This window comes from Crassostrea angulata, chromosome 5, assembly GCF_025612915.1.
Source record: "Crassostrea angulata isolate pt1a10 chromosome 5, ASM2561291v2, whole genome shotgun sequence".
Lineage (NCBI taxonomy): Eukaryota > Metazoa > Mollusca > Bivalvia > Ostreida > Ostreidae > Magallana > Magallana angulata.
In genome coordinates, this window is record NC_069115.1 from 29004400 (window position 1) to 29017112 (window position 12713).

At 33.0% G+C, this 12713-nt stretch overlaps 1 protein-coding gene across 1 annotated transcript; it reads right to left on the reverse strand.

Annotated features, from left to right (window-relative positions):
- Window positions 1–2071: 2071 nt before the first annotated feature.
- On the reverse strand, window positions 2072–12513 carry LOC128183407 (uncharacterized). The gene is made up of 13 exons (XM_052852388.1): window positions 11601–12513; window positions 10651–10818; window positions 10249–10416; window positions 9759–9926; window positions 9269–9436; window positions 8646–8813; window positions 6405–6572; window positions 5914–6081; window positions 5317–5484; window positions 4826–4993; window positions 4229–4396; window positions 3738–3905; window positions 2072–3200 (listed from the first exon to the last, which is right to left on the reverse strand). The coding sequence occupies exons 2-13, from the start codon at window positions 10814–10816 to the stop codon at window positions 2821–2823; spliced, it is 2226 nt and encodes a 741-aa protein (XP_052708348.1). The 5' UTR covers window positions 10817–10818; window positions 11601–12513; the 3' UTR covers window positions 2072–2820.
- Window positions 12514–12713: the final 200 nt, after the last annotated feature.

Sequence of the window (12713 nt, forward strand, 5' to 3'; positions counted from 1 at the left end):
TGAAAAAAGAAGTTTTATGAATTGGTTATTCCTTTTAGTATATAATAACAATAAAACATGTCTAAAACATATGTATATTACATTCTTTTGATTAACAGAGTACTTTCAAATCACAAGTTAAAGGGACATGGTCACGATTTTGGTCAAATTCAATTTTACTGATTTGATCATTTACAATGCTTAAGGAATGTATTTCTAATGATCATGTTAAATCGACATATGCATTTATTTCATATATATCGCTAAAATGTTGTTTGCAAATAAATTTGCAGGTACGGGAGATTTAATGGAAGATTACCTTTCTCTAGATATGTATTTTGTCAGAGAGAGACATCAGTAGATGTTGCAGACCCCCTCATACATGAATGTACATCGAAAACTGGAACTAGTAATCCCTCTGAATTATGGGCTTTTTAATGATACTGATAATTCAAAAATTCTCAAATTCTTTGACAGTTTATTCATTGATGCAGATTTATGGAGCAAAATGCTTTTTTGCTTTTTTAAAAGGACTAAGAAGATATGGTAATTGCACTACACGGATAACTCAAATATTTTTCTGTAATTTTACTACTTCAAACCCGCTACATCTCATACAGATATAAAACTTTTAAAGAAATCGCTGTGTAATTAATATTTTATGTATTTGTTTGATTTTCATAATCTATTAATGGGATGAATAGTTTTGGCATAGTATATATATATATATATATATATATATATATATATATATATATATATATATATATATATATATATATATATATATATATATATATATATATATATATATATATATATACTCAAACTTCCTTATTTATTGGGTCTGCCCTGTATTTATGAATTATTGGGCCAAATGTTGTCTGTAGTTATGCGAAGACGGGATCAGAATGATAATATCCAAATTCACGTCAGGAAGCTATGTATAGCATAAAAACGAGACTAAATTGTTAACCAACTGTATATATGCCTATTGCATTTAAACTGTAGAAGTGGGTCTTGGACCCTATTGTTGAAAATTGTATATATATTCCAAAATAAGTTGTTGGGTCTAATCAATTATGATCGATTTATACTTGTATTTCCGTTAATTTCTGCCATTCTTGAAAGCTATCATTATATTATTTAAAAATAAATTAATTTACAACAGTTACTGTTTATATGGTTTTGCATTTAGATCATAGTTTTGTGTCGTTGACCCAATTATAAAAAATATATTAGCTAAAAAAAGAAACTGTGCATTACTTTAAAAACATATAAGGTGCGCAATTATTACTTTCAATGTCAGCCTTATAAAATAAAGAAGCTGTACGGTTTTTCCGGGGACCACGTTAATATTATGCAGTAAACCAACGAGAATCACATGTCGCTATTAGTCGTAAACACGTAGTAGACCGCCATGCTTTGCGATTCATTCAATTGATTGGAGAATGGGTTCGACGAAAACATTGTCATGTGTTGAAAAATGCTTTCCATAAAAGGTCGTGTACCTGACCTATCACAATTAAGGAATATACATGCGAAATATGAAAACCCTTAAGTACCAACCGTTCTAAAGTTATGGCCAAGGGTAAATTTTTCAAAAGTAGGTCAAACTCGAAGGTCAAATTGTTGGTACCGTAGGGAAAGTCTAATGCAATATCTACATTCTCTTGGCTTGCAAAAACTGTCTAAAATTTGATAATTTCATCGCAACCGAGTAACACGTCGAGGTAAGATTACGTCGATAAGATGAGACCTCCACAACGAAATACTTTGAACTGGGCTGCAACAATATGCTATTGGTGTACATGAGAAATCATCAATTAAAAAATGTTTTACATAGTCAAATGGACACTTTAGAATAACACGAACTCTTCAGTTCCATGGCCAGTACTATTAATAGCAAAATATTATTCCAAAAGTGTACAGTCAAACAATTCAGAAATTATTCATTTCTGGTCACTTGTCTCTCATACATGTAGTATTCCCTGTGCACTGCAGGCACATGTTACACAGACATTTTTGTTAAGAAAAGGGGGGGGGGTATCTGGATTATCTGCCTGTCGTCTTAATCGAAAATAACAACATGAAAGATAATTTCATTTATTACTACTTGGTGCATAAAAGGAAAACTTAAACTAATATGTATAAGCAGAAAACTTAATTTAAAAAAATCAATATTTCAATAGTGTATATCACAAAATCCAATATGCATTCAAAAAAATGTTACATTGTACAGTAAAGTACATGAAAATCCAGGTCAGCTTCTAAAATTGTAGCTACATGTATGTCATAATGGTTTCCATAGAAAGTCAAAGTGCATAGGCACAAATTCAAAAAAAATCAACAAATCTGATAAATGAAAAAAAAAAAACCTTTTTGTAAAGTTCTGTATGTATACAGTAATTTTTTTGGATACCTGAAACAAAATTAATATATTGTATTAATTAATAAATTGTTTAAGTTTACCCTTCTCTCAATTCCATTTTATTTAAGTTCTATATGCATTCGATTGAATATTCATCAATTTAACCTAGCATTCAAAATATCATGTTTATTTCTCATTTGTTGACAAACACATCATTCCTGTGGTCTTCATTGTCAATGTTTTTCTGATAAACTTCTAGTATGTCATGTAAGTGTTACATGTTGCACACCATATTGTAGCATAATAATTAAAGCATGAGCCCAATAAAAAAGATCTTCACTCACTGATGATTGATTTAAAAGTAAAAAAAATCAAGAAACTGTGACAGAAATAGCAGTAAAATTCCAAAACATATTCAGAAAAATAGTTTTATCAATCTAATTAGTTTAATACCTTCATGTTGGGCTAAATTATACAAAATTTACAAACATTGCATTTAAATTTCTTCTTTCAATAAATTCAATGGTCTGCAAAGCTTTCTTCGATGAGAATAAATAAATTCGAAAAACTCCTTCATAATCATCATACACTGGCATAGAATCAATCCTTTTTGCATAACAAAAGGCATTAACTTCGTCATATATACAGTATTTTCTTGTTGACACAAAGCCAATAGACCTAGAATGTTGAGTTTCCTCAATGAGCGTTTCATTGGTTATCCTAGAGCCATGACTATCTTTCTCTCTGTAGAGCCCAGGCTTTTCTATGCAGGTTGCTGATACATATCTTTGGTTTTCCTCACTGATGCTGAAAACTCCTTGGTCACCCTGAGTTTCATCAGTTCTCATTTCTACAATACGTAATCATATCCCAAATACAGATATACTGTCAGAAAGTTTAAACAAAATGAGTCAGGTTTTGCAATAAAAAATAGTCTAGAACATGTATCTGAACTATTGGGTCACACGTGTCAGACCACATTATTGGGCCTATATTTATCAAATACCAATACTATTTTAACCTATCAAGAACATGGACCTTATAATATGAGGTTAAATAAAGACAAAGGCCAATTGCTAAGCATCAATACTGTGGAATCATTAAAATTCGTGGGGGCTCAATTTTCGTGGAATTCGTGGGTGGCCCTCCCCCACGAATTTAAATCCTCAACGAAAACAATTTTAGAACGAGTTATCTTCGTTACTGAAACAGTAACTGACGCATCCACGAAATTACATTCCCGCAAATGAACAAAATAGTCACAGTCCACGAAAATTGGCCCGCACAAATTTAAATGATTCCACAGTATGTGGATATTTTTGCTATAAAATTATGGCCTTGTAGTTAAACACTATTGTGAATCATACAAATGTATCCAAAAAATTACCATTGACAAGACCCTCAATGAGCGTTTCATTGGTTATCCTACAGCCATGACTATCTTTCTCTCTGTAGAGCCCAGGCTTTTCTGTGCAGGTTGCTGATACATCTCTTTGGTTTTCCCCACTGATGCTGAAAACTCCTTGGTCACCCTGTGTTTCATCAGTTCTCATTTCTACAATACATAATCATATTCCAAATACAGATATTCTGTCAGAAAGTTTAAATAAAATGAGTCAGGTTTTGCAATAAAAAAGAGTCTAGAACATGTATCTGAACTATTGGGTCACACATTTCAGACCAAACTATTGGGCCTACATTAACATGTATCAATTACCAATACTATTCTAACCTGTTTAGATCATGGACCCTGTAATATGGGGTTACATTTAAGACAAAACCAATTGCTAAGCATCAACATGTGGACAATTTTGCTGAAAATTATGGCCTATTAGTTAGACAATATTGTAAATCATATGAATGTATCAAATACATTACCATTGCCAAGATCCTCAATGAGCATTTCATTGGTTGTCTTAGAATTTAGACTATCTTTCTCTGTGTAGATCCCAGGCTCTCCGGTGCAGGTTGCTGACACATATCTTTGATTTTCCTCTCTGATGCTGAAAACTCCTTGGTCACCCTGTGTTTCATCACTTCTCATTTCTACAATACACAATCATGTCCCAAATACAAATAACTGTCAGAAAGTTTAAACAAAATGAGTCAGGTTTTGCAATAAAAGAGTCTAGAACATGTATCTGAACTATTGGGTCACACATGTCAGACCACATTATTGGGCCTATATTTATCAAATACCAATTCTGTTCTAACCTGTCAAGAACATAGACCCTATAATATGGGGTTACATTTAAGACAAACCAATTGCTAAGCATCAACATGTAGACATTTTTGCTGAAAATAATGGCTTATAGTTAAACAATATTATGAATCTTATGAATGTATCAAATATATTACCAATACATTTAAGACAAAACCAATTTCTAAGCATCCAGATTTGGAAATTTTCGCTGAAAATAATGTCCTATTAGTAAGACAATATTGTGAATCATACAAATGTATCCAAAAAATTACCATTGACAAGACCCTCAATGAGCGTTTCATTGGTTATCCTACAGCCATGACTATCTTTCTCTCTGTAGAGCCCAGGCTTTTCTGTGCAGGTTGCTGATACATCTCTTTGGTTTTCCTCACTGATGCTGAAAACTCCTTGGTCACCCTGTGTTTCATCAGTTCTCATTTCTACAATACATAATCATATTCCAAATACAGATATTCTGTCAGAAAGTTTAAATAAAATGAGTCAGGTTTTGCAATAAAAAAGAGTCTAGAACATGTATCTGAACTATTGGGTCACACATTTCAGACCAAACTATTGGGCCTACATTAACATGTATCAATTACCAATACTATTCTAACCTGTTTAGATCATGGACCCTGTAATATGGGGTTACATTTAAGACAAAACCAATTGCTAAGCATCAACATGTGGACAATTTTGCTGAAAATTATGGCCTATTAGTTAAACAATATTGTAAATCATATGAATGTATCAAATACATTACCATTGCCAAGATCCTCAATGAGCATTTCATTGGTTGTCTTAGAATTTAGACTATCTTTCTCTGTGTAGATCCCAGGCTCTCCGGTGCAGGTTGCTGACACATATCTTTGATTTTCCTCTCTGATGCTGAAAACTCCTTGGTCACCCTGTGTTTCATCACTTCTCATTTCTACAATACACAATCATGTCCCAAATACAAATAACTGTCAGAAAGTTTAAACAAAATGAGTCAGGTTTTGCAATAAAAGAGTCTAGAACATGTATCTGAACTATTGGGTCACACATGTCAGACCACATTATTGGGCCTATATTTATCAAATACCAATTCTGTTCTAACCTGTCAAGAACATAGACCCTATAATATGGGGTTACATTTAAGACAAACCAATTGCTAAGCATCAACATGTAGACATTTTTGCTGAAAATAATGGCTTATAGTTAAACAATATTATGAATCTTATGAATGTATCAAATATATTACCAATACATTTAAGACAAAACCAATCTCTAAGCATCCAGATTTGGAAATTTTCGCTGAAAATAATGTCCTATTAGTTAGACAATATTGTGAATCATATGAATGTATCAAATACATTACCATTGCCAAGATCCTCAATGAGCATTTCATTGGTTATCCTAGAGCCATGACTATCTTTCTCTGTGTAGAGCCCAGGCTTTTCTATGCAGGTTGCTATTACATCTCTTTGGTTTTCCTCACTGATGCTGAAAACTCCTTGGCCACCCTGTGTTTCATCAGTTCTCATTTCTGCAATACATAATCATATTCCAAATACAGATATTCTGTCAGAAAGTTAAAACAAAATGAAATAATTTTGCAATAAAAAAGAGTCTAGAACATGTATCTGAACTATTGGGTCACACATTTCAGACCAAACTATTGGGCCTACATTAACATGTATCAATAACCAATACTTTTCAAACCTGTCAAGAACATGGACCCTATAAAATGGGGTAACATTTAATACACCACCAACTGCTAAGCAACAACGTGTGGACATTTTTGCTGAGAATCATGGGTCTAATAGTTTGACAATATTGTGAATCATACAAATGTATCAAATACATTACCATTGCCAAGATCCTCAATGAGTGTTTCTTTGGTTGTACTAGAGCCATGACTATCTTTCTCTGTGTAGAGCCCAGTCTTTCCTATGCAGGTTGCTGACACATATCTTTGGTTTTCCTCCGTGAAGCTGAAAACTCCTTGGTCACCCTGTGTTTCATCAGTTCTCATTTCTACAATACACAATCATGTCCCAAATACAAATAACTGTAAAAGTTTAAACAAAATAAGTCAGGTTTTGCAATAAAAAAAGAGTCTAGAAAATGTATCTGAACTATTGGGTCACACATGTCAGACCAAACTATTGGGCCTACATTTACGTGCATCAACTACCAATACTTTTCAAACCTGTCAAGAACATGGACCCTATAAAATGGGGTGACATTTAATACAACACCAACTGCTAAGCAACAACATGTGGACATTTTGCTGAGAAACATGGGCCTAATAGTTAAACAATATTGTGAATCATATACAAAAAAAAAAAAAAATCAAAACAGTTTAGAAGCTATAATATAACTATGAACATAAGAAACAATTTTACATTTTAAGTTGTATGAAAAATCAGAACTACCATTTAGAATATAGTTAATATGAAAAGGTACACTAATGTCATTAAATTGATTAAACAGTTTAACTCTTTGTTGAGTGTATCTTGGACACTCAAGAAAAAAATGTATATTACCTTCAGATTCAGACCCACAGTTTGTACATCGACTATCAGAAATTAAGAAATCCTTAAATAAATGAGCATTTAAATTGCTAGCTTTATTCCTTAATTGACATAAAATAATATTTTCTTTCCTATTGCCAAAGCTGTAGTGTTTGCAAGTTTTGGGTATATTTTGGTTTTTGAGTTTTGACTTAAAAATAGACAAAGATGACGAATGTTTTATTTCTGCATCACGATTATTCCATAATTTAATTGTAGCCGGAATAAAGCTGTTGTAATAAGAAGTAGTCCGACATAGTGGCAGAGAGTAAAAATTGCCATTAGACCTAAGATTATATGCATGTTTAGTTGGAAAGTATGGTTGAATTAAGTCTGACAAGTACTGCGGTGCTAAACCATGAATTATTTTCTAGAAAAGAATAAGCTTATGTTTATCCCTTCGAGATTGAAGGGTTTCCCAGCCAAGTTCGCTACATAAGATACTTCTAACTCTCAACCCTGTTATTATTCTGGCTGCTTCAATTTGTACTTTTTCAAGCAATTCAGAGTTTTCTTTGGTACAGTTGCCCCACACAACATCACCATATTCCAGTATAGGTCTGATAAAAGCCATATATATTTTAACCAGTGTTTCTCTATCAATTGTATGCTTGAGCAATCTTAATATATTCAACCTTTTGCATGCTTTTTCATCAATACCATTAACATGATTGAACCAACCACCATCAGACTGTAGATACAAGCCTAAATGTACATGACTTTTTTTTTATTGTTTATGATTTCACCATTATATCCAAACAGAATTGCAGGATAGTTTATATTTTTTCTCGTAAAGTCAACATTTACAGTTTTATTTGCATTAAAATCTACAGCCCATGTGTTGGACCATTTTTTTATTATGTCAAGGTCATTAGTAATTGATAAAGTTTGTTGTATGCCAACATCATCAATAATAGCAAATAGAGAAGTATCATCTGCAAATAATCTAATATTGTTTGAAATGCCATTAGTAATGTCATTAGAGTAAAGCAGGAATAGGAAAGGACCAAGCACTGAACCCTGAGGAACCCCAGCATCTATGAGTAATGTTTTGCGATGAAAAAAGGTCTTGAACATGTATCTGAACTATTGGGTCTCACAGAGTAATTGATAAAGTTTGTTGTATGACATCATCATCAATAATAGCAAATAGAGAAGTATCATCTGCAAATAATCTAATATTGTTTGAAATGCCTTTAGTAATGTCATTAATGTAAAGCAGGAATAGGAAAGGACCAAGTACTGAACCCTGAGGAACCACAGCATCAATGAGTAATGTTTAGCGATGAAAAAAGGTCTAGAACATGTATCTGAATTATTGGGTCACACATGTCAGACCACACTAAAGGGCCTACATTTACATGTATCAATTACCAATACTATTCTAACCTGCTAAAACCATGGACCCTATACTATGGGGTTACATTTAAGACAAACCAAATGCTAATCATCAACATGTAGACATTTTTGCTGAAAACATGGGCCTTATAGTTTGACAATATTGTGAATCATACAAATGTATCAAATACATTACCATTGCCAAGATCCTCAATGAGTGTTTCCTTGGTTGTACTAGAGCCATGACTATTCCTCTCTGTGTAGATCCCAGGCTTTTCTATGCAGGTTGCTGACACATATCTTTGATTTTCCTCACTGATGCTGAAAACTCCTTGGTCACCCTGTGTTACATCAGTTCTCATTTCTACAATACACAATCATGTCCCAAATACAAATAACTGTCAGAAAGTTTAAACAAAATAAGTCAAGTTTTGCAATAAAAGAGTCTAGAACATGTATCTGAACTATTGGGTCACACATGTCAGACCACATCATTGGGCCTATATTCATCAAATACCAATTCTGTTCTAATCTGTCAAGAACATGGACCCTATAATATGGGGTTACATTTAAGACAAACCAATATTGCTAAGCATCAACATGTGGACATTTTTGCTGAGAAACATGGGCCTAATAGTTAAACAATATTGTGAATCTTATGAAAGTATCAAATATATTACCAATACATTTAAGACAAAACCAATTTCTAAGCATCCAGATTTGGAAATTTTCGCTGAAAATAATGTCCTATTAGTTAGACAATATTGTGAATCATATGAATGTATCAAATACATTACATGAATGTATCAAATACATTACCATTGCCAAGATCCTCAATGAGCATTTCATTGGTTATCCTAGAGCCATGACTATCTTTCTCTGTGTAGAGCCCAGGCTTTTCTATGCAGGTTGCTAATACATATCTTTGGTTTTTCTCACTGATGTTGAAAACTCCTTGGTCATCCTGAATTTCATCAGTTCTCATTTCTACAATAGTATTCATATTCAAAATACATATACACTGTCAGAAAGTTAAAACAAAATGAGTCAAGTCGTGTGATAAAATAGAGGCAAGAACATGTATCTGAACTATTGGGTCACACATGTCAGACCAAACTATTGGGCCTACATTTACATGTATCAATTACCAATACTAATCTAACCTGTTAAGAACATGGACCCTATAATATGGGGTAACACTTAAGACAAACCAATTGCTCAGCACCAACATGTGGACAATTTTGCTGAGAAACATGGGCCCAATAGTTAATCAATATTGTGAATCATATGAATGTATCAAATATATTACCATTGCCAAAATCCTCAAGGAGCATTTCATTGGTTATCCTAGAATCATGACTATCTTTCTCTGTGTAGAGCTCAGACATTCCTATGCAGGTTGCTGATACATCTCTTTGGTTTTCCTCACCGATGCTGAAAACTCCTTGGTCACCCTCTGTTTCATCAGTTCTTATTTCTACAATATATAATCATATTCCAAATAGAGATTTTCTGTCAGAAAGTTAAACAAAATAAGTAATGGTTTGCAATGAAAAAAGGTCTAGAACATGTATCTTAACTATTGGGTCACACATGTCAGACCACACTATAGGGCCTACATTTACATGTATCAATTACCAATACTAATCTAACCTGTTAAGAACATTGACCCTATAATATGGGGTAATATTTAAGACAAACCCATTGCTAAGCATCAACATGTGGACAATTTTGCTGAGAAACATGGGCCTAATAGTTAATCAATATTGTGAATCATATGAATGTATCAAATACATTACCATTGCCAAGATCCTCAATGAGTGTTTCATTGGTTATCCTAGAGCCATAACTATCCCTCTCTGTGTAGAGCCCAGACATTCCTATGCAGGTTGCTGATACATATCTTTGGTTTTTCTCTCTGATGCTGAAAACTCCTTGGTTACCCTGTGTTTCATCAGTTCTCATTTCTACAATACGTAATCATATCCTATATCTAGATACACTGTCAGAAAGTTAAAACAAAATGAGTCAAGTTTTGCAATAAAAAAGAGTCTAGAACATGTATCTGAACTATTGGGTCACACATGTCAAACCACACCAAAGGTTTTGGGTTAAAGAATGAGCAAGTATGTGGTCAGTACATCATTAAATTTTTCGTGTTCAAAATGTATTATTACATACAAATGTATTAAATATATCACCTTTGTTGGAATCCTCTGCAAGTGTTTCACTGGGTGTCCTAGAGCCATGACTATCTTTCTCTGTGTAGAGCCCAGTCTCTCCTGTGCAGGTTGCCAATATATACCTTTGGTTTTCCTCACTGATGCTGAAAACCCCTCGGTCACCCTGTGTTTCATCAGATCTCATTTCTACAATATGGATTGAATCATTGTTAGTCACCAAAAGTAAATCAAAGTACTGATAGTACTGAAAAGCGCTAACCAAGCTTCTGTTTGTATACTAGTATAAAAGATATATGTATATAACATTTCAGCTTCTGTATGCGTAATATATTTCCTCATCACTGCGTGGCAGCCCCTGCAATGATGTATGTAAGCCCCGTACAATAAATTCACAATAGCTCGTACTAGCCCGTGCAGTTATGTGCACAAACTCCTGAAACTGGTTCCCTAACCAGTTTAAATGATGTAAACTTCTGCTCATAGGGGGCAGTTATTCGTTGCACCGGAAGTAGTTGTCTAACGACAATAAAGCGCTGAGCTATGCTTAGCGCTTTAAAAAATGGATCTGGTTCTTAAGGCACTGAACGAGAACACTATAGCTATCCACTTGTGTTTCATCAATTATCATTTATGCACTAGATAAAAAGTTATATTCTACATTTTAAATTTCTTAGCATGCTTTTAAACCTCAAGTTTTTAAAATCTTAAGAAACCTTCACCACACATAAACAAATAAATTTCAAATTTAAACAGAACAACCCTTTGTAAATTATTTCATTTGCCATAAAAATGCAAATGTATTGAAAGCCTTCTTATTGTCGAGATAATAGATCATTGACTAACTTTTTGAAAATAAATACTATGTATTGTTATATCACGAGAATCTCTACTCCTTTAATTAAATTACTTGCTTTTAATTTAATGGCCCTGAAATCCACGTAAAAGCATTACATAAACCATCTACTCACAAATTATCGTTCTTGCGGCTAGGCGTCTAGGGGCCATTTCACGATATTAAGTACTCAAGTATAAATAAAAAATCTAAAATAATAATTGATAAATTTTTCATATATAATGCTATAAATGATTACAAGTAATCATAAAAGATAAACAGCTAGTAAATTTCATTTGGCAACTGTGTTGGTCACTGCTTTTTGAATTTGTTTTCAAAACAATTACATGTATTTCTAAAAATTGTTTCTTCTTTGTCTAAGGAGGCTGCCTTAACTATAAAATATCAAGGATTTCTTTATTACTTAATGCTTTTTTTAGATAACTGTATCTGCAATGGAACTGGACAAGAAAAGAGTATATCTAACAAGATGCAAAACTACATGTTTAAAAAATATCTCACTTGTCTTTTCCAAAGTTCAAGCTTTCAGACATTTTGCATTTTTGCGAAGCTATAACGAACTAAACCAAAATTTCAACAACAAAATACAAGTCTTTACCTTTACCTGATCTTAAAAATCTCTAAAAAATATTCAAACACTATTGAGTAAAACCTAAATATATCATGTATTCTTGCATCTACTGTGTAAATTATGTTTCTCTGAATTCTTATCTGCTACAAGATTCTGTTTAAAACATCCTGGTTTGAGACATTTATGATTATGCTAAAAGTTTCCTTTTACATTCATGAAGCTAAGATGAGAAATCTAAATAAATGAGCATACTTAAAAATGTGTTTGACTTCATTTAAATATATGTGACTTTTTGGAGCCTAATTTGGTTATGAAGAATAAATTTTAACTACCTTTTTTCGCCAAGAAAAGTCAACGTTCTTTCCATAGTTGTATCTGATTTCTTCACCAGCTTTTATGTCATTAACAGCAAAACTGCAAAGATGGGGCTCTGCAAACCCCTCATGAAGCACCTTTATATTAGCATTTGGACTTATATGTTCATCATTTATAAGTCTTGCCATGGAGCCGTCATCTTCCGAGGCATCAATCCTGAGAAAGAAAACTTGCATATACACACTAAGTAACATTGAGTTAAATGCTGATATTAAAATTGATCCTACTGGAAAATGTGTATGTCGTAAGAAATTAAGTCCTTTGTCCCCCAATAAAAGTTTG

Coding starts and splice junctions, on each gene's coding strand:
- LOC128183407 (XM_052852388.1), bottom strand. CDS start 10,816: ATGAGATCTGATGAAACACAGGGTGACCGAGGGGTTTTCAGCATCAGT. Junction 5,485..5,913: donor CATTGAGGATCTTGGCAATG/GTAATGTATTTG, acceptor TGTGTATTGTAG/AAATGAGAAGTGATGAAACA. Junction 3,906..4,228: donor CATTGAGGATCTTGGCAATG/GTAATGTATTTG, acceptor TATGTATTGTAG/AAATGAGAACTGATGAAACA.